Genomic DNA, 20783 nt, shown 5'->3' on the forward strand with positions numbered 1-20783 from the left:
TTGCCTTTTCCAGTAATTAATTGAAAGTGGACAGAGCAGTGGTATTTACTGATCAATTTTAGCTAAAAGAATGTCTCTTTCTACAGATCTCAAAGCAGTAGCTCTCAAGAGGATTGGAGGCATTTAGGTTGGATTTAGGTTTTAGATTGTCTGAATCCTGTTTTTTGAGGTCTGTCCCTCTTAAGTTAAAATAGAAACATAAGCTTTCAGGCTAGGTACAGACAGTCAAAAAGTCCAAGGCTGAATCGATTCAGTCTTTCCAGTTTAGTCTAAGCTGCACAGATTAAATTGAAACAGAAGTGAACACACATTTACCTTTGATTCCAGAAATGCAGCCACGTGCCTGCAGTGGCTCAGGCCAGAAGCTGGAGAGCACTAGAGCAGGCTCTCTGTCTGTATGTTCGCTTCCTCTTCCAGGGCTGAAAAGCATGCTGGGATGCTGGGGGACTGTGATTTAACTTGAACCAGGATGGAACTGGGACAGAAGTTTCATAAACCAGTTTGACCCAAATCAGTTAAGTCTGATACTACATTCAAACAGGTTTATCTTAAACCAGTTTCAGCCATTTTGAAACTGGTTTATATGCACTGTGCTTCTGTTCTGTTACTGGTTTAAACCAGCTTCTGATCACTTAAACTGGTTTATGTATAACTTCTTTCTCTAGCCTTGCAGATAAGGTTAAGGTTTTGGGAGAGAAAGTTGTTTGGTTTTCACTTGACAGAGTACTATCAGAGAACTAGCCAATGGCCTGTCAGGAATGACAGGGGCCACCACGCCATGCCTCGGCCGTCTCCCAGAGGCAGGGTGGGGGAACCTTTCCCCGCTGTCCCCTCTGTCCCCCTTGGCCAGCACACTGTGCCGCTGCTGTGAGCAGGGAGCTGGGCCGGGGTGGGGGGTAAGGCGCCCGTCTGCTCCATCTGCTTCGTCCTCGCTGTCGTGGTGGCGCACCGCCACTGCTGCCTCCTGTCCCGAATGCTCTTGGAGCACTCTGATTGGTTGTTTCAGACAACCAATCAGAGTGCAAGTAAAACATTACAGACAGACAGACTACAGTCTTTATAATATTAGAACGGGGTGCTGCTAATCTCATCTCTGTGTGTAGCACGTTATAGGTGCAGTGAAGTTGTTTTGGTTGCATTGTGGAAGCTGAGGGATTGCAGAGACTCTTCCGTGCTTAGCATGACTTCTCCCTGAAACAGGCCTGTGCAGGACCTACCTGGAGAGGTGTGCAAATGCATTACTAAAGTGTCCTTCTATTGGGATACCTGCACAGTATCTCAAAGTGGTCGATATGCTATCTCTTTTTAAAGGGTTGTCTCAAAGACTCTGGATTGCTTATTGGAGATGAATCTACCAAACTGTACCAACCAGGGCCTGCTGATCAAAGAATGTGCATCAGTTTTGGTGGTGGAGGGAACATGTCTGCAGCTGAGGTGGTTGTTATGTCCGTCCACCCTGTACTTTTTGTGGGTGCTTGTCTATTTTGAACTGGGTTGTGACCTAGCAAATTCTTCACACCAGAGGCTCACACTGAAACTGTTGAATGAGCGAGAATTTTCCTTATTTTCACACTAAGAGCACAAGACTCTCACAAGATGATCCATTTAAAGCTGGCATGGGTATTGCTGTACTAAGCTGCAATCTGCAATGTAGATAGATGTTAACTAAGGTCATGGCAGGCCGTAGTGAGAGTTTTAAAAGGAAATGACTGTTTTACCCTTTCCTGCTTGTTCAGCCAAGTGGTTTAAAACCCTGGTGGTTCTGCTTGCATACGTCTCAGCCTGAAAGGAGGAGAAAAAACCCTCCAGAATAAATAGTACATAAGCTAGAAAAAGCCTATAAAGTAAACTTGGCACAGCAATGTTCCTAAAACAAGATGTAGTTATGCCTGCTGTGGAACAAAAAGAGTTTTAGGAAGTTTATCTCAGAAGAAGAGTTGATTGAGTTGGTTAAAATGAAACCCCAGCAGCTTCCAGCTCCAGAGTGGTTCAGACCACTTTGTGTCAGTTGGATTGTAGAAGACATGTGAGATTTTTATTAGGTGGTCAGCAGCATAAGGATGGATAAACTGACATGGGACAGGTTACAACGTACTCCTCTCTGTTCTTTGGAAACCCTGAGAAAAGGGGAAGGGGGTGGAGCATTCTTACTTCTTAAAATCAATTCGGTGAGATGCTGTTTATTCTTTTCTACCCCCTGAATAAATTGTGCATGGCTGTTAGGTCTAAAGCTTTGGTTCTCAAACATTTTAAACTCAAGGCACTCCTCACAAAATGCCAGCTCTTAATGTTCACTCTTTTTAGGACTACTGAAAAACAGTAGAGAATTTTTCTGTTGAAAATAACTCTGAAAGCCCGCAACAGGTCAGACTGTTTAACTCTACAAATTCCTATTTGAAATCTCTGGGTTTATTTGGTGAATCGCGTTTGCATGCCTCACAATGGCACCCCGTGGCACCCTTGTAATCATTTCAAGGCATGCCAGGGTGCTGCAGCACCCAGGTTGAGAATCACTGGTCTAAAGTGACTCATTTCAGATCATGGGAAACAAACTGACAGCCCAGGGAGTGCTTTACTCTTGAGCATCCTGCATCTAAAAATGAAACACAAAGTGTTTCCTCTGCAACAGAGAGGCATGAGGTCTTTTACAGTTAAAGTTGTACTATGTGGAAAATGAAATAACATTGTCCAACATGGCCGCTTCCAGAGCAGATCCTTGCTGGAGTTCTGAGTTATGGATACTCAAGCTGCAATGGTTAAACTGTTGGGCTAGGGATGGAAGTTACACATAAACCAGTTTAAGTGATCAGAAACTGGTTTAAACCAGCAACAGAACAGAAGCACAGTGCACATAAACCAGTTTTAAAATGGCTGAAACTGGTTTAAGATAAACCTGGTTGAATGTAGTATCAGGTTTAACTAATTTGGGTCAAATCAGTTTATGGAACTTGTGTCCCAGACCTCTTTCTGGTTCAAGTTAAATTAGAGTCCCTCAGCATCCCAGTATGCTTTGCAACCCTGGGCTGGGCTGTGCTGTCTTTTCTAGAGAGCAGGTCTAGCCCTGCCTGTCTGCTCTCTAGCTAGAGCAAGGGCAGGGGCATGCCCAGACGCTGGCCAGCATGGCCCCCCTACGGGGAAGGGACAGGAGTAGGCTTATTCCCCCTCCCTCCCCTTGTCCCCCCAGGGGACCGCAACCAGAGTCTGCCTGGCTGGGGCACAGCAGCCCCTGTCAGGGTCCCCCCTCCTACCCTCACTGCTTCAGCAGCAGGGGCAGGGGTGTAGCTAGATGCCAGCCAGCATGGCCCCACCATCTGCCCGTCTCACCTGGGACTGAGGCTGGGGCTGGAGGGCTGAACCAGGCTCACCCATGGGTGCTGCTAAGGTTGGGTGTGAAGGGGCCAGCTTGGGCTGGGCTATGGGGCCAGGGCCTTTGAGCTGGCTGCAGCCTGAGCTGGGGTTGCAGGAGCTGTGCAGCTGGATTGCTCCTGGCTCCCTACGCCCAGGCTGGGCTGGACTGTCATGGAGTTGCAGCTGGTTGGAAGCCACAATTGGGCTGGCCCCTCCACACCTGCCCTTAGTGCCCACAGCCGGTCCAGTTCAGCCCTGGGCAAGGCAGGTGAATGGTGAGACTGGCCCGGGCTAAGCAGGCAGGGCTCTTCCCAGCTGGCTTTGGCTCCATGACAGCCTGGCCCAGTGCATACAGGTAGCTACTGGCCAGGCAGCAGTGCAGAGTTGACACTGCTGCAGCTGTGGGCAGGTGCCTTGGCAGCTAGACTGGCTGCACAGGAAGAGGACTTCGTGCCCGCAGGTGCCCAGGCTGGCGTGGTGGTGCCAGCAGATTGGGAGCCTGGCAGCTACTGGCTGCAGGGGCTCATGTACCCACAGATGTTTCTGCTGTGCCCCCTGCTGGTCTGTCTCATGTGGCAGCTACAGACGGGCAAGATGCAAGTGTGATGGCGTTGGTGGTTCTGGGCATATAAGCCCCTGCAGTGGGTGGCTACGAGGCTCTGGGCCCGCTGACAGTCTCCAAGCCAGCCTGGGCAGCTGTAGGCTTGAAGGACTCATCCCACGTGGCCAGTCTAGTTGCCAAGGTGCCTTCCTGCAGCTGCAGTGGTGTTGCCTCTGCACAGCCGCCTGGTCAGCTGCCATCCATACGCACTGGGCTGTCATGGAGCTGCAGCCGGCTGGAAGGACCCTGCCCCCACAGCCCAGCACAGGCTGGCCCCTGTATCTGCCTGTATCACCTGGGGCTGAGGCAGGCCAGCTGTGAGCGCTGCTGACGGTAGGTGCAGAGTCGTGGGCCTGGGTATGGCTCCCAGCTGGCTGTGGCTCCATGACAGCCCGACCATGTCTGGGCATGGAGAACTTGAAGCAATCCAGCCCAGCTCGAGCTACAGCTAGCTGGGAAGGGCCCTGCCCCCACAGTCCAGCCCAGGCCAGCCCCTCTGTGCCCACCCTCAGTAGCACCTGTGGGCCCACCTGCCCCAGCCCCGCAGCCCCAGCTGCAGCCTCAGGCTCAGCCTCGGGCAAGGTGGGTGGATAGCAGGATCATGCTGGCCATCTCTGGCCATGCCCGCTACTACACAAGCAGCCAGGGACTGGAAAGCTGGGCAGACCCTGGCTGGGGTTCCCATGCCTTTGGTAGAGAATGGAGACAGGGGAGTTTAATCCTCCCCCGAAGGTGCTGCCCTGGTCAGTGTCTGGCCACACCTCCTCCCACTCCCCTCCTCCTGTCAGACCAACCTGGTGGCCTTTTACGATCAGATCACCAGGTCATTGGATGCAGGGGTAGCAGTGGATATAGTCTTCCTGGACTTCCGGAAGGCTTTTGACACTGTCTCTCACCCCGTTCTCATTAAGAAACTGGGGGGCTGTGGTGTAGACACCCACACAGTCAAATGGGTCGCCAACTGGCTGGAGGGCCGCACCCAGAGGGTGGTAGTGGATGGGTCCTTCTCAACCTGGAAGGACGTGGGCAGTGGGGTCCCGCAGGGCTCGGTCCTCGGGCCCGCACTGTTCAACATCTTCATCAGTGATTTGGACGAGGGGGTAAAAAGCACCCTGTTCAAATTTGCTGATGACACTAAGATGTGGGGGGACGTGGGCACACTGGAAGGATGCAGCAGGCTACAACCAGACCTAGACAGGTTACAAGGGTGGGTGGATGAGAAGAGGATGGGTTTCAACACAGACAAGTACAAGGTGATGCACCTGGGGAGGAACAACCAGCACCATACCTACAGGTTAGGGAACTCCCCTCTTGTCAGCACGGAGGCGGAAAAGGATCTGGGGGTCATCACTGACTCCAAGATGAACATGGGCTGGCAGTGTGGGGAGGCAATCAGGAAGGCCAACCGCACCTTGTCATGCATCCACAGATGCATCTCGAGCAGGTCCAAGGAGGTGATCCTTCCCCTCTATGCGGCACTGGTCAGGCCACAGTTGGAGTACTGCGTCCAATTCTGGGCACTGCACTTCAAGAGGGATGTGGACAGCATGGAGAGGGTCCAGAGGAGGGCCACTCGCATGATCAGGGGACAACAGGGCAGGCCCTATGAGGAGAGGCTACGGGACCTGAACCTGTTCAGCCTCCACAAGAGAAGGCTGAGGGGGGATCTTGTGTCCTGTTATAAACTAGTCAGGGGGGATCAGCAGGCATTGGGGGAGTCCCTGTTCCCCCGAGCACTGCCAGGAGTGACCAGGAATAACGGTCACAAGCTGGCAGAGGGTAGGTTTAGGCTAGATATCAGGAGGTGCTACTTAACGGTCAGGGCGGCTAGGATCTGGAACCAACTTCCAAGAGAAGTGGTGCAGGCTCCTACCCTGGGGGTGTTTAAGAGGAGGTTGGATGAACATCTTGCTGGGGTTGTTTGGCCCCAGTAATCTTTCCTGCTTATGTAGGGGGTCGGACTAGATGATCTGCTCAGGTCCCTTCTGACCCTAGAAACTATGAAACTACGAAACAAACCTGGCAAGGGCTGCTTCTGCCTTTCTTCTCCAGGCTTACCATTCAGGCCTGGGTGGGGGCTGAAACCCTTCCCCAATCATACTCAGGCCTGCCAGGGCCTGGCCATGCCCCTGCCCCAGGTCAGCTTCCTTCCAGCTTTGCAGCTGCTGCTGAAGAGAAGGGAGGGCTTGCTCTAGTGCTCCTCCACAGCTTCCAGCCTGAGCCATTGCAGGCATGTAGCTACATTTCTGGAATCAAAACTGAATGTCTATTTGCTTGCAAATCAGTTCAATCTACGCAGGTTAGACTAACCTGCAAAGATTGAATCAGTTCAGGCTCGGGCTTTTTGAATGTCTGTCTTTAGCCTTGGAGGGACTGGCTGCTCTTTGTTCTGAAGACAGTTGTGCCACTTCCAGCATACTTACCACTTCCATAACCATGCCAGGTTACTTGCCTGCACTTCACAGCTGCTTTTCCTTCATCCAGGTAGCTTTTACTTCTATTACTTCAGTTAGATTTATTTAAAATCTAACGTTGTGTCAGTGAGAGATGCCCATTGAATAACTCCGATTGAACCAGTTATTGCCAGAAAAGTTGCAATGCTAGCACTGTCATGAAGGCTGGCTGGAAATGTCACTTCCAGCTGGAGGAAAGGTCCATACAGAGCTTTCCTTTGACTTGGACAGTGCCACTTTCAGCTGCTGGGCTGAGCCCCACCTGTGGTAAAGGGCAGCATATGGCCTGACTCATTTTCTCACATGCCTCACTCACGAGCTCTGAGATTCTTGAGACCTTCTGTGCTTTAATTGTTTTTCCCCTGGCCTCCATGGGCTGCCGAAGGGAGGCTGACACACGTTCTGGGCTTGCTACCTCCCAAATGGGAAGGAGTGCAGCCCACTTGGGGTGGCAGTGGGGGAACTCTCTCCCAAGAGGCTCTGTGCTGCACTAAACCCATTAGGGAGGTAGCAAGTGCTGCCCTGGGACAGCAGGGAAGTGCAATCACTCTTCCCTGGGCTGGAACCCATTACAGCAGTGACCCAGAAAGGAAAGGCTCTGTACTTTCCCTCTTGAAAACAACAAGAAACCCAGTGAGCAAAACAGATGTTTCCAGATTTTTTTGAGCAAACTGGCAGGATACAGGAGTTGTCGTGTTTTGCTTCTGTGTAGCTGCAGCTGTGGCTGCCAGATCCTTGTTGTCTGCTTCTGAGCATCAGGGGACGCTTTCTCTGCTTGCCCTCCCCACATCCCTGTGTAGCTGCAGCCAGGCAGAGAGCTGGAAGTAGGAGAGGTGTTGTTAGCTGCTACCCCACCCCTGATGCTGCCATGTGGGGAGGAAGTGGGAGCACACGCAGAGCAACAACGCTTCCTGCATTGCCCCACATAACTGTGTTTGTCCTCAATTCACTCCTGCACGCTGGTGCACCAGCTGCTACTGCAGAGCAGACCTCAGCATCATGCAAAGCAAAGGCTTCTCTTGTGTACCTCCTCTGACTTCCCTAGCCTTAAATCCTGCCCTCTCTGCCTTTCTGCAAAGAAAAATCACAGCCTTGGGAGAGTGGGGAAGAGGAAACTGCACCAGAGCCATGAAGGTGGAAATCACAGGAATTGTCCCCAGATCAGAGGATGCTTAGCTACAGTAAATGCAGCCCGGCGAAATATCATTCAGAACAGAAGCTGCTTTCATTCAGTGTCTATGGTTAATGGCACATTACTTTGACCATGATGTTCCTTCCCCAAATCACACGTCCAAAAACATAAGTAAGAAGGAACCCTCTGTGCACAGCTTAGGGCGCATCTCCCTGCTGACTGCTGCACCCTGGCCAACATGTCCAGTAAGAACTTTAGCTACGTGTGACTCGCCATGAAACCACTGCCTGAAAAAGACTTTCATAGGATTTGTCCCATAACAGGAACTCTGGTGTGGCATTGTAGGCTACTCATGTGAGCAGATATGAGGTCCTGGCAGCCCTGGAGGAGGAGGGAGCAGTGGAAGATTCCAGGGAGGAGACTTTGTGCACACAATGTCCTGTGCGGGCGGCGGGAGTCAAGAGGCCTAAGAGGAGGAAGCGTCGCGTCATCGTGATTGGTGACTCCATCCTGAGAGGTACGGAGGGCCCCATCTGTCGCCAGGATCCCTCAGCACGTGAGGTATACTGCCTGCCCGGAGCGAAGATTCAGGATGTGAAGGGGATGCTCCAGTCCATCATCCAGCCCTCCGATTATTACCCCATGGTCCTTGTCCATGTGGGTACTAACGATGCGGCCAGGAGAGCCCCTGATCGCCTGATGGAGGACTACCATGCTCTGGGAGGCGTGCTGAGGGAGATGGGCGCACAGGCGGTCTTCTCTTCCATCCTGCCAGTGAGCGGACGCGGCAGACGTCACGAGATGTGCATTGCGGAGACCAACTGGAGGCTACAGGAATGGTGCTTCGAGGCGGGCTTTGGCTTCCTCAGCCATGACCGGCACATCGTGATGAGAGACATGCTGGGATGGGATGGGCTCCACCTTTCCCCTAAAGGTAAGCGTGTGTTCTCTTCCAGGTTGGTGAACCTCCTTCGGCGGGCTTTAAACTAGGCTCGTCGGGGGAGGGGGAAGATGAGGGCGGAGGAGACGATGACATACCAGGCCCAGCAACAGCCAGCGAGCCCAGACCAATGGTCAAAACGGAGAAACAGGTAAGCGATAGGGGACGGGGCATTGCTGAGACTAGGGGGTCAGTGGGCACAACCGCTGAAGGCCTCAAATGCCTCTACACGAATGCTCGAAGTATGGGGAAGAAGCAGGAGGAACTCGCCCTCCTCCTAGCTGTCACCAGCCCTGACATAGTAGGGATCACAGAAACGTGGTGGGACTCATCGCATGACTGGGCGGTGAGTGTCAAGGGCTATAGGCTATACAGGAAGGACAGGATAGGAAGGAAAGGTGGAGGAGTAGCACTCTACATCAAGGAGGAATATACTTCCTCGTTAATTAGCATGGGGGTAGAGGGGGGGCACTCTGAGGTGCTCTGGGTTAGAGTAAAAGGCAGTCCAGGGGAGAGAGACTTAACGGTGGGAGTCTACTATAGACCTCCCAACCAGGGAGAAGAGCTCGACCTGGAATTCTTAGGTCAGCTTACAGAGGCAGTGAGGGCTAAGGATGTGGTCATCATGGGGGACCTAAACTTCCCAGACATCTGCTGGGAGGAGCAGTCAGCCAAGTCTGATCGCTCACGTCGGTTCTTAGCCAGACTGCAGGACCTCCATCTAACCCAGGAGGTGCACAGCCCCACCAGGGGAGACGCCTTGTTGGACCTAGTGCTGGCCACGGGTGATGACCTGGTGAGGGGGCTGCGGGTGATGGGCCACCTGGGAGACAGTGATCATCGCTTGCTGGAATTCACCATCCAGCGTAAGGTGGCAAAGGGCTGCAGCAAGGCAACAGCCCTAGACTTTAGGAGGGCTGACTTCAACAAGCTAAGGAGGATAGTTGGGGAAGCGCTGAGGACCCAGAGGGGAAGGGAATCAGAGGTCGAAGGTGAGTGGTTGCTCCTTAAGGAGACGATCCTCCATGCCCAAAGGGAGGTAATCCCAACAAGGGTCAAAGGGAGCAGGAGGGCACATAAACCCCCATGGCTCACTAAGAGCATCCGGGAATGTCTCCTTGCTAAAAGGGAGGCATATACCCAATGGAGAGATGGGGTCATCGCCAAGAAGGACTATGTTATAGTCGCCCGAGGATGTAGGGGGGCAGTCAGGAGGGCCAAGGCAGAGTTGGAGATAGGACTAGCTTCCCGGATTAAGGACAATAAGAAGTCCTTCTTCAAATACATAGGGGGTAAAAAGAGGGTCCCGGGTAATGTGGGGCCCCTGCAGGACACGATGGGCAACTTAGTCATCACGCCAGATGACAAAGCTAACATATTTAACGATTTCTTTGCCTCTGTCTTCCTAAGTAGGGACCAGTTCAGCCACCTCCCTGCTGGGCCCCCCTCGGGCCCCGAGAGAGACACGCCTGGGCCAAGGGTTAGCGAGGAGTTAGTTAGGGTACTTCTGGAGAAGCTGGACGTGTTCAAGTCCGCTGGTCCGGACGATCTTCACCCTAGGGTTCTACAGGAACTGGCTGAGGTCATTGCGGGACCCCTGGCACGGCTCTATGAGCACTCGTGGTGCTCTGGCGAGGTGCCGGAGGACTGGAAGAGGGCCAATGTGGTCCCTATCTTCAAAAAGGGAAAAAAAGAGGACCCGGGAAATTACAGGCCAGTTAGTCTGACCTCAATCCCGGGTAAGCTCTTTGAAAAAATTATCCTGGCACACATACAGGAGGGCCTTGCAGGGGAATGCATGCTCAGGGGCAACCAACATGGGTTTATCAGTGGCAGGTCTTGTCAGACCAACCTGGTGGCCTTTTACGATCAGGTCACCAAATCATTAGACGCAGGGGTTGCTGTGGATGTAGTCTTTTTGGACTTCCGGAAGGCTTTCGACACTGTCTCTCACCCTGTCCTCATCAAAAAGCTGAGAGACTGTGGTGTCGATGCCCACACGGTCAAATGGGTCGCCAACTGGTTGGAGGGCCGCACCCAGAGGGTGGTAGTGGATGGGTTCTTCTCGACCTGGAAGGATGTGGGCAGTGGGGTTCCGCAGGGCTCGGTCCTCGGGCCTGCACTGTTCAACATCTTCATCAGTGACTTGGATGAGGGGGTAGAAAGCACCCTGTTCAAGTTTGCTGATGACACTAAGATGTGGGGGGATGTGGGTGCACTAGAAGGGTGCAATAGGCTACAAGCTGACCTTGACAGGTTGCAACGGTGGGCGGATGAGAATAGGATGGGGTTTAACACTGATAAGTGCAAGGTGTTGCACATGGGGAGGAAGAACCGGCACCACACTTACAGGTTGGGGAACTCTCCTCTTGCCAGCACGGAGACGGAAAAGGATCTTGGAGTCGTCATTGACTCCACGATGAACATGGGCCGGCAGTGTGGGGAGGCAGTCAAGAAGGCCAATCGTACCCTATCATGCATCCACAGATGCATCTCGAGCAGGTCCAGGGAGGTGATCCTCCCCCTCTATGCGGCACTGGTCAGGCCGCAGCTGGAGTACTGCGTCCAGTTCTGGGCGCCACACTTCAAGAGGGACGTGGACAATATGGAAAGAGTTCAGAGGAGGGCCACTCGTATGATCAGGGGTCAGCAGGGCAGGCCTTATGAGGAGAGGCTACGGGACCTGAACCTGTTTAGCCTCCACAAGAGAAGGCTAAGGGGGGACCTTGTGGCCTGCTACAAACTGGTCAGGGGGGATCAGCAGGTATTGGGGGAGTCCCTGTTCCCCCGTGCGCTGCCAGGAGTGACCAGGAATAACGGTCACAAACTGGCGGAGGGTAAGTTTAGATTAGATATTAGGAGGCGCTACTTCACAGTCAGGGTGGCTAGGGCCTGGAACCAGCTTCCAGGGGAAGTGGTGCAGGCTCCGAGCCTGGGGATTTTTAAAAGGAAGTTAGATGAGCACCTTGCCGGGGTCATCTGACCCCGGTGCTCTTTCCTGCTAAGGCAGGGGGTCGGACTAGATGATCTACCTAGGTCCCTTCCGACTCTAGCTACTATGAAACTATGAAACTATGAGCAGATTTGGAAACATTTCAATAACTGGGCAGTTTTTAAAATGTTTGCTCTGTGAGTGCTATCCCTTGGCAATTGCATCTGTTTTCCAAGGAGGACTTGGAATAATGTGGAGTGAGCTAGACCCTTCTTCTTGTATGCTGCCCAGATAAGTACAATAGCATAAGCAGATGCTTTCCCTTCCTGCAGAAATAGTGGCATCAGATCCTTGCCTCTCAGGACCAGAGCTGTGGGATCAATACCCCTAGCCCATGCTAACTAGCACAGTCTCCACAGTGTACAGTCTTCAGAGTTAGGGACACGGTCTGCTCCCCATTTGTGTAGCATGCTCCTATGAGTGCATGAGGTGCAGAATAGATCTATCATGTGTACTCATGGCTTGTCCCATGGTATCGTACCTTGGCTGTGCTAGAGAATGCACCCTCCAGCTACCCTGATTTTCACAGGCTGAGAAAGGCAGGATTTTCCCATAAATGTCAGGTATGACAGTCACGATGTGGGTGGTTGGTTCTTGACCCCAGAAGCTCGCAGCCCAGGGGATTAGGAAGAGAATGAGTCAGGGAGCAAGGGTCCCAGATAGAATCAGGGGTCAGGAGTCCCGGGTCTGTAAGGGAGTGTGATGTGGGCAGTCACTGCAATAGCATCTCAAGCCAGGGGAGTTAGGAACAGGAAGTAAGGATCCAGACCAGAGGCACTGGCCAGGGAATCAAACAGCTACTAGCTGTGAGAGACTGAGATGTGGGTAATAGCCAAACTAAAGCCATGAGCCAGGAGGTAGCTGGCAAAGGGGTCCAGGCTGGAATCTGGAACAGAGTCAGCATGCAGGGCTGGATGTGTCTACCCAGTTAATCAGGAATCATGGGCAGAAGCTAGGAGCAATGATGAAACCAGGGAGCCAACAAGTAGGACTCAGGGGACAAGAATCTAGGAACGAATGGGTAGGAGCTAAAAACAAGAAGTCAAAAGTCCAAAGCTAGACAGAAAGGTATCTGTCCTGCTGGGTACTGAAAGAGCTGCTGTTTATAATCAGGCAGCCACATCCATGCAGGCAAAGGGAGGGACAGGCGGTTAGGCCGCTGGCAGAGAAGCCCGCTCAGGTTGGGGGCAGTTTAACTAGCCTGCTGCTCCAGCTCTGGACTATTAATAGTTAATCCTCCACTAATGATTCGTTGCAGAGCAATTGTGAAGTTTATGCTTTTTAATAAACAGGATGCATATTACAGGTCTAGCCTAAACATGCTTTTTTTGATGGAGCTAGAAGAATTAGTTATAAGCTGCTAAAAATAGCCCACGAGAGCTGTACGATGAAAAGTATTAAACCTGAATAAAAACATCCTCTCCCCTTGCATTAGCATTAAACTTAAATTCAATTTAAAGCACATTAGCAGACAGCGAAAACCTTTCCCTGTAATGGTAGGAATTGTTAATGCGTAATACCAGTAAAGTAATACAGTTACACCAGGGATTTGGCACGCTGTTTTCAATTACCACAAAATATACCAGGTTTTCCACTCCTGCTTATTCACCACCCATTTTTAGGTGGAGCACATTGCTAAATGACATGACGTTATCACCTGCCCACTTGCAGATCAGAAGGACTTGGGGAAAATTGGTTTCTGCAAAAATGAGTGGTGTATAGGAAATATCACTCTTCTGTGTCCTGTTTTCTTAGTCTCCCATTTCATATCATAGAAAAGGGATCGGACAGAGTGGGGAAACCCGAAATTTTCTTTATTGTGGGTGTCCTGACGAAATTTCTGGGGGAAAGATGTCTTGAGCCTATTTCTGTGAGTGGTGTGACTATTATTATTGTACATTGATTTATCACAGTAGTATTAGATGAGGCTCTGGCTAAGGTGAGCACAGCAGTGGACTAGACAAGCATGTTATAAGTCAATCCCTCTCCTGTAGAGTTTAGGGCCTTGTTACATCTTACTCTGAAAGCCGCACAAATATTAATTGGTTTGTTTTGATCCGCTTAGTGGAGCAGTTGCACCTTAAGACAACAAGCCTGCTCTGACTGCCCCTTACCTGCACAGCTGTGACTTGCCATTAGAGGTTTGGTGAGCAGGGGCAGAACTAGGAGCTAGGGGCAGGACTGGCTCTGCTCCTGCTGGGTTGAGCAAGCAGAGCTGGACTCGCTTGCTCTGCCGCCCGGCAGGAGCAGAACCAGTCTTGTCAGTGGCAGGAGACACTGTAGTCACCAGGCACTCTGGGGCTGCAGTGCATAGCTGCATGGGGTGGCTACTCCTTAATGGAAGAGGTGTAATATTAGATGGATTAGAGATAACCCTGTCCTGGAGTGGCATAACTTCAAGTCGATTTACGAGTGCTTTATGCCACTTAAAAGGTGTTAATGTGTAGCCAGTCTAGAAATTAAGAGTTTCAGAAGACACCTAAATTTACCATATAACAAAGCCCTTACAGTCTGCGTACACAAGGCAGACAAAGTTTGGACAGAAGTAAATATTATCCCCATTTTACAGATAGGGAATCGAGGTGCAGAACAACTGTGATTTTATACAGTTGGAGAATTCCTGACCTATTCTACCTGCCTAGGTTTTTTACACTATGCCCATTACCACTGTCCCTGAGGACCCCAACCACTGGCTGCTGCGATGTTGCCACTCCTGTGATTTTAGCTTGCCTTTTACCATAATCAGTGGTTTTCTTAAAACCCCAGATCCTGGAGTCTTTGGAATACAGGTGTTCCTTACTTAACGTTGTTTCATTATTACAAGTTGCGCAATGTTCAGTTATAATGTTGTTTGGCCACTGACTGCTAGTAGGTAACTACCGTGACGTAATTGGAGCTGCTTAACATCATTTTGCTTAAAGTTGCATTTTTCAAGAACGTAGCTATGATGTTAAGTGAGGAGTAGCTCTGTAGGCAAATCTTGACTTTTGTTAGAAAAAGTAAGTTTTTAGCCCATTGGGTTCCAAACCACGGAGAGAGAGTGAGAAAAAAAAAAAAGCCTTACAATTTAAAAAAGCACTGGGGTTTTGGAGCCTGACTCATGATACTGGAATATCTGAGGTTGGTAATACTGTATTTCCACTCAGGAAATCTGTTTGTTGATGCAAACCAATTCTTCAGGGCAGGTGGTCTAAGGCAGAAGACACAGAATTGCTGTAGGGGAAACGATGGAGAAATCACCTTGCAGTCTGCTGGATGTTGGAGGGATGATGCTCTATAGTCATGTGTTCATGTGTTTCATTCTGTTTAGCTGTCTGTTGTGCCGTGACACTTGTCTAGGCATAACAGGACTCTGGCAACAGGCATACATGCTGGGCAGCCGCTGGCTACTATGTCACATACTTATCTTCAATGCTGTGGTTTGGGATTTCACAACACCTGCACTTGATTTTATATTTGGCAGACGTACCGCAGACCCGGGTGGTGTGCTTAGAAGAGGTTGGCCGGCTTCCATTGCTTATGCAAGGACAAATAGCCAGGAGCTTCCCAGTGAGAGAGGGAGTGAGTTCCTTCCCCCAACCCTGCACTAACCACTGTTGAATTAGGGTTTTCAGCGAAGGGGGGAGTTGGGTTTCTTCTTGCATCTTTTTGCTAGTTTTACAACAAAATCCTTTGTTCCCATAAATATGTGGGATCATTAGTTCATTGTACACCTTAAATAGTTATTTCTTTTTTCAGCAGAAAGTGGAAATGGCCCAGCAATGGAAGTCAAAGAGTTGACACAGTGCTTATGCATTCCAGTGGACTAAAATTATATCCATGAATGTTGTCTCTGTAGCACATCTGGAATTGGTTGTTTGTAACAGAAATGGAAATCCCTCTTTTGTCTTCTTCTTAAGCAATCAGGACTCCTGGTCTGGGAATTTCCTGGCAATGACTATGCGCTTGGGACAGTGTTCCTTTGAATGATAACTCAGCCAGTCATCGGGATCTAGTAGAGTATACACAGGAGTGAAAGCCAGAAACTCTTGTCGTCTTATCCTAGTTTGCTACTGCTAAAAATGGCAGGTGGCGAGACAAATCACTTCAGCTGCTCTGCATCTCAGTTCCTCTGTCTGTCCAGTGATGATAATTAGTTAATGTTTGTAAAGTGCTTTGAACACAGGTAGTAATAAGCAACTAAATCATGATAGGGGGTGCTCTAGGTTAGAGAAAATGCACATTTCAGGGATGCTGAAATAAAGCTGAGTGCTTCAAAACAGCCCAGGCATGCATGTATGGGCCTGGCTCGGTCAGGCGCTCTGGAAAAGGTTCTCTGCCTCTCAAATGGTTGACTTGGGGCAGGGGGCGGGTGTAGAAATAAACAGTATATGAGAAACGTACCATAGTTGGTAATTACCAGTACAGATGCAGTTCCTCTGCAGTGTGCTCCTTTGATACAACTCAAAGCTCAATGGTTACAGCTGCAACATTTTTTAATTCAGAGAGCACTTTTTATTGTCTGCAACAAATAGAGGTTTGAAATGGTAACTGCAGAATCCTGACTATGCCAAGAAACCTGGATATAATGTAATGTAATCAGAGGTGTAGGCACAATTGAAATCTCACATCTTCAGTTCTAGCCCCTCTGTCCCTTCTCCTTGTAGGATCCTAGGAAAGTAGGGCTGGAAGCGACCTCACAAGGTTCTCTAATCCAGCTCAAGGCAGTATAAGACCTGACTAAACCATCCAGCCAAGTGTCTGTCTAGTGAAGTTCCCTCCTCAGCAGAGAGCTGGAGTAGACCCTATGCACGACTTAAATCCATGTCCAGGACCTCTCTCAAGCTTTGGGAGGGGGTCAGATTTCACCTGCAGTGAAGTAGCCTGAATATAGATGTGCTAGAAGCTGAGCTGTGTGGTGCAGACTTCCACTTCCTTTTACTCAAATACTAGGGACCTGTGCTGGTAGAACAGGCTGTGCGCTGAACTGCTCATGTTGCGGAGAATTCTGATTGACCATGATACGCAGCTCCGTAGCAATATCAAATTACCAGCTGTTGCATCTCAGCTAGGACGTTTAATTCCTGCATGAACTCCAGGTATTCGACAATGAAGGGAGAAGGGAAGAGTAAATGAACTGGCCTCGTGTACTTTATGCAGCAGAGTCAGTCACCAGCTTGCAACAACTGACATGGCAGCGGGAACAGCAGCAGCAGAAGGCTCCCCATTAACTCTAGTGGTAGAAACCTTTCTATTCAGAGCAAAGAACTCCAGCCCTACCCCACCCTTCCTGTGAAGTCTTATGGGGTCTTGATGTGCACTACAGCGATGGTGAGAATGACATTTTGGGCATCTGTACAGTGGCAGAAGTAGCACTAGTCAATCATTTGGGGCTTCTGGCCCCAGCAGCCTCTTTGAGCTTCTGTGGACCTGAGGTGGGAGGCTGGCAGCAGCAGCTTGCCCTTTGAAGGCCTACTGCCACCCAAATCAATCTCAGGACAACGGCAGACTCTCTCATCATGGTCCAGGTTATACCTCAGTTCACAAAGAAACAACAATATGGATATGCTGAAAACACATTTTAGAGGATTCTTGCTCCTCTGCTTAGGGTCAAACCAATCATCATACTTGGGATCAGGAAGGAATTTTACCCCATGGTCACATTGGTACAGACCAGGGGGGAGGCGGGGGATTTGGCCTTCCTCTGGGGGTGTGGCCCTCTACCTGGGACCTCTTGAACATATGTTGACAACATTTTATAGAAGCAGGACATTGGCTGCCCTGGTTCCCCTGCTTTACCTGTGGCAGATAGGGTGTTAGGTCTGCGTTGTGTCACAGTTGAGAGTAATCTTATGCAGAGCTTAGATTATGGTTGTATGTGATGTTTTGATTAATAGATTCATAGACTGTTCGGGGCTAGAAGGGACCTTGGAAGATCATTGGGTCCAGCCCCCTGCACCAGGCAGGAAAGATAACTGGCAGTCAGATGACTCCAGCAAGGTGCCTGTCCAGTCTCCTCTTGAAGATTTCCCGGGTAGGCGATCGCACCACCTCTGGAGGGAGCTTATTCCACAGTCTGGACACTCCAACTGAGAAGAAGCCTGCTCCTGCTAGCAACCAAAAAGGCCTTAAAATCCAAGTCTTTCCAGGTGTTTTGTTATATACCTGTGGCTAGCAGGTCGGAAGAAATTAATTAAAAAGTTAATAAGAAAAGGGAAACAAGAAAGTAGCAAGATAACAGGAGATGTGATGGGATGGGAATGCTACTCCCCTGTACTAAGGTATGGAGAGAAGCAGGATGTTTTTTGCTGGAAGCACTGGTAGTTTTATTGTTGTTTCCCCTCCCATGGACACAATTATTTTTTCCCACCTGCACCTCAAACTTTTCACAGTCCAGCTTATTAACATCAGACGGTGTCATGAAGAAATTTCAAAGAAAAATGAATCAATCCAGAACAAAACCAAATACTGAAATTATCCATTCCCATGGCAATAAGAGCAGTGCAGCCAGTCTCGGTGTCATGACTTGAACTTGCAAATCTTTTTATCACCTTTCTTACCTGTTTTCTATTTCTCTTTATAGCTTAATCCCTATCTCACAGGGGCCAATCTTTCTAATTTATGTGACTACAGTTATTATATCATCTGACAATCTCTTATGTATTGCTATTCCATCTTTATCTAATCAGCCAATATTTGGAAGAAAAAATAGGCAGTGCTACATCAAGAGTCTGGTATTCTTGGATGAAATCCTCTTAGCAGTTGAGGAATATTCTTCATAAACAGTTTCTCTGCGCACAGTAGGATTCGAGCAAGGGAAATAAATGTCTTTGTGCTGATCACCAAGCATTTTTCCAGCTAGCACTTTGCCCAAAGAGGTCTTTTTCTAGGTGTTCTTTCAGGCCCATACTTTGAGTGCTTCTCTTGTGGTCTCTTTGGCTTTCTGCCTTTCTGCCTGCTTCCTAGCTGCTCCTGAGCCTCTGACCAGAGAGTATTTACATTCAGTCTAATTTGCATGAACAATATTTGTTATCTGTCCTCAGGGTTGTGTTTTCCATTGTTTCAGCTATCACTAAATAAATAGGCATTTGAGGTGTTCTTTCATTCTGTGACTATTAGGTGGCCAGCACATCCAGCAGCTTCAAGGACAAGCTTGCTGGAGGCAATCCAACCTGCGGACTAGTGTTTGTCCTCACAGCAGCCCTGGTGGGCACACTCTGAAGGCTGTTGCCAACACACAGAAGGCTCCTATACGTGTGCAGGGAGGCTGTTCCCACCTGTTATTACAGCAGGTCGGAGCAGATGCAATTAATTGAGTCTGCTGAAGCATGGTAATTACTGTCTGCACTGTCACGTGTATCAGCCTCATGTTTTTCAGCATCCCGTGCTGAAAAATGGTGGTGGGACACTTTGAACTAAAGCTGGTTTGACGATGCTCTAGGCTCTTTAATTAGTATGGCTCTTGAAGCTGTGCTAATCAAAGCACCCCCCCCCTCCCGAGCATGTCTATAAACACCCATTGAGACTAAAAACAGACACAAGGCAGGTGGGAAATTTGGGGCAGAGCAGGTAACTGAACTCGGATCTTCAAAATCCTAAGGGAGGGAGCTGCTTGAAGCCCTTCTCCTTCAGTACCAAATCAGTTCACGTCACTTGTTGCCATTCTCACTTGTTCCGTTCCTGAACTGAGGAGCCAGAGACCAAGGTGACCTTGTGCTCAATTGAGGGCAGCTCCCAGTCACTTCAGTAGGGCCAGGATTTCACCCTTGAATTCCTGGCCAGCTAGAGGTCTAATCCCTACTGTAAATTGGAGCAGCCTCAGGTTTCTTCTAAAGTATGCTCTGCTTTCCATAATCTATGCCATAAAGCAGATAATAGCCATAGCAAACTGTGTTTTGACCGCCCCATCTCACTCCTGGTCCCAGAAAACTGTGCTAGTGACTGCAAATAGGTTTGGCACAGGGTTCTCCTGTTGATTTTGCACCAGCTGAGGAGCACAGAAGAAGCTGAGCGTAACTGAGAATATGGCCTGGCGTCAGGGAGACAAGCAGTAAGGCCAGCAATCTTCAAGGAGTTGCCCAACATCCCATTGGCGCCCATAGTAGTTGATATTCATAAACAGCCCTCATTGTCCTGGTCTTCTCCTCTCGAGGGAGATGCTCCTATTATACAGCAGCACTTCCATGATCTTTGTAATCCACCAGCCAGTTTGTTATTCACTCTTTAGGAAGGAACAACCTCAACTAATGGGTTTTTAATAATTCATTCATACAGTAGGGGACCTTTATCTGTGTAGTGTCTGGCAAGGCAATTTCCTTCCTGGTAGCCAGAAAAAAGGCATGAGCTCCTTTGTATTTGTCCCCTAGCAAGTTCTTCTTCTTTAGGAGTTCCTGAGGAACACAGGCCTGCTGAGAAGGCTTCCTCCTTCAAAACTACACAATGCTGTTCAGGTTAGCCCTGATTCTTTCCCCAGATAATGCATGTGTTCACACAGCTGCTTTCAGCGCTTTTGCCAGCTTTGTGTCATAGAGGATCAGCCTGGAACATATTCACAATTGCAGCAGTCTGTTCACTGGAACAACTTTGCAGGGTGAATCTTGGCACGTGTGCATGGGATGCTTTGCAGCGCTGATGGACATTATTTCTGGGCATTAATCCTTCAAGTGGATAGCTCCTTCCTTCCAGTCTAGTGTTGTGCTAAAGTGTTTGTATGATTAATCAAGACAATAGGGCAGGCCTTGGGCATTTGCTATTCAAGGAGCTGTGGTTAAGAGGTTTTTGGGGTGCTTGGTTGCCAGAGAGGGGATTTACGATACAACCCCGGTATTTGCAAAAGCACTTTGGTCACCTGTCAACCACACAGGAGAATGTTGAGGACAAGCCCAAAGTGACCTCAGAAGCATGCTTTTGGGTTTGAAGCTTATGCGAGGGAGAGAATAGGTGAGCGTGGGAAAGAGTATCTGAGCTTCCACCTCAGTGTAGACTGAGGCATTCTGGGATGGTTTTCCACAGTTGTGAAAGCAGTCTGGACACAGACCGTGATACATTGTTACAGATGGTGTTAATTTGGGCAGTTTAGTGGATTGTGTTGAAAGCACTTAGCAATAGAAGGAAGGTGTATATTTTACAACCCCCTAACCACCCACTTGCTGGCTGCTGACCTCCGTACTCTGGTCTCTGGCTATTCTTCTTCCTTCCATTCTCCATAATGCCCCAATCTGAAATGAAATTGGGGCCTCACAGTGGCTACCCTGGGTTTGGGGTGGCATTTTGATATGGAGCTGACACTTGCTGTTTGCACGTGGAGGACAGACCATATCACAACATGTGGCCCATGT

The 20783-nt window shown here is 49.6% G+C and overlaps 1 protein-coding gene across 1 annotated transcript; it reads left to right on the forward strand.

Moving 5' to 3' along the window:
• The first annotated feature begins 7899 nt into the window (after positions 1-7899).
• On the forward strand, positions 7900-18227 carry LOC149873728 (uncharacterized). The gene is made up of 4 exons (XM_090037306.1): positions 7900-8095; positions 8310-8373; positions 8491-10110; positions 18048-18227. The coding sequence occupies exons 2-4, from the start codon at positions 8371-8373 to the stop codon at positions 18225-18227; spliced, it is 1803 nt and encodes a 600-aa protein (XP_089893432.1). The 5' UTR covers positions 7900-8095; positions 8310-8370.
• The last annotated feature ends 2556 nt before the right edge of the window (positions 18228-20783 follow it).

This window comes from Crocodylus siamensis, chromosome 1 (genome assembly GCF_052110815.1).
Source record: "Crocodylus siamensis isolate JL-2025a chromosome 1, ASM5211081v1, whole genome shotgun sequence".
NCBI classification, from domain to species: Eukaryota; Metazoa; Chordata; order Crocodylia; family Crocodylidae; genus Crocodylus; species Crocodylus siamensis.

Coding starts and splice junctions, on each gene's coding strand:
- LOC149873728 (XM_090037306.1), top strand. Junction 10,111..18,047: donor ACTCGTGGTGCTCTGGCGAG/GTGCCGGAGGAC, acceptor CCTATCTCACAG/GGGCCAATCTTTCTAATTTA.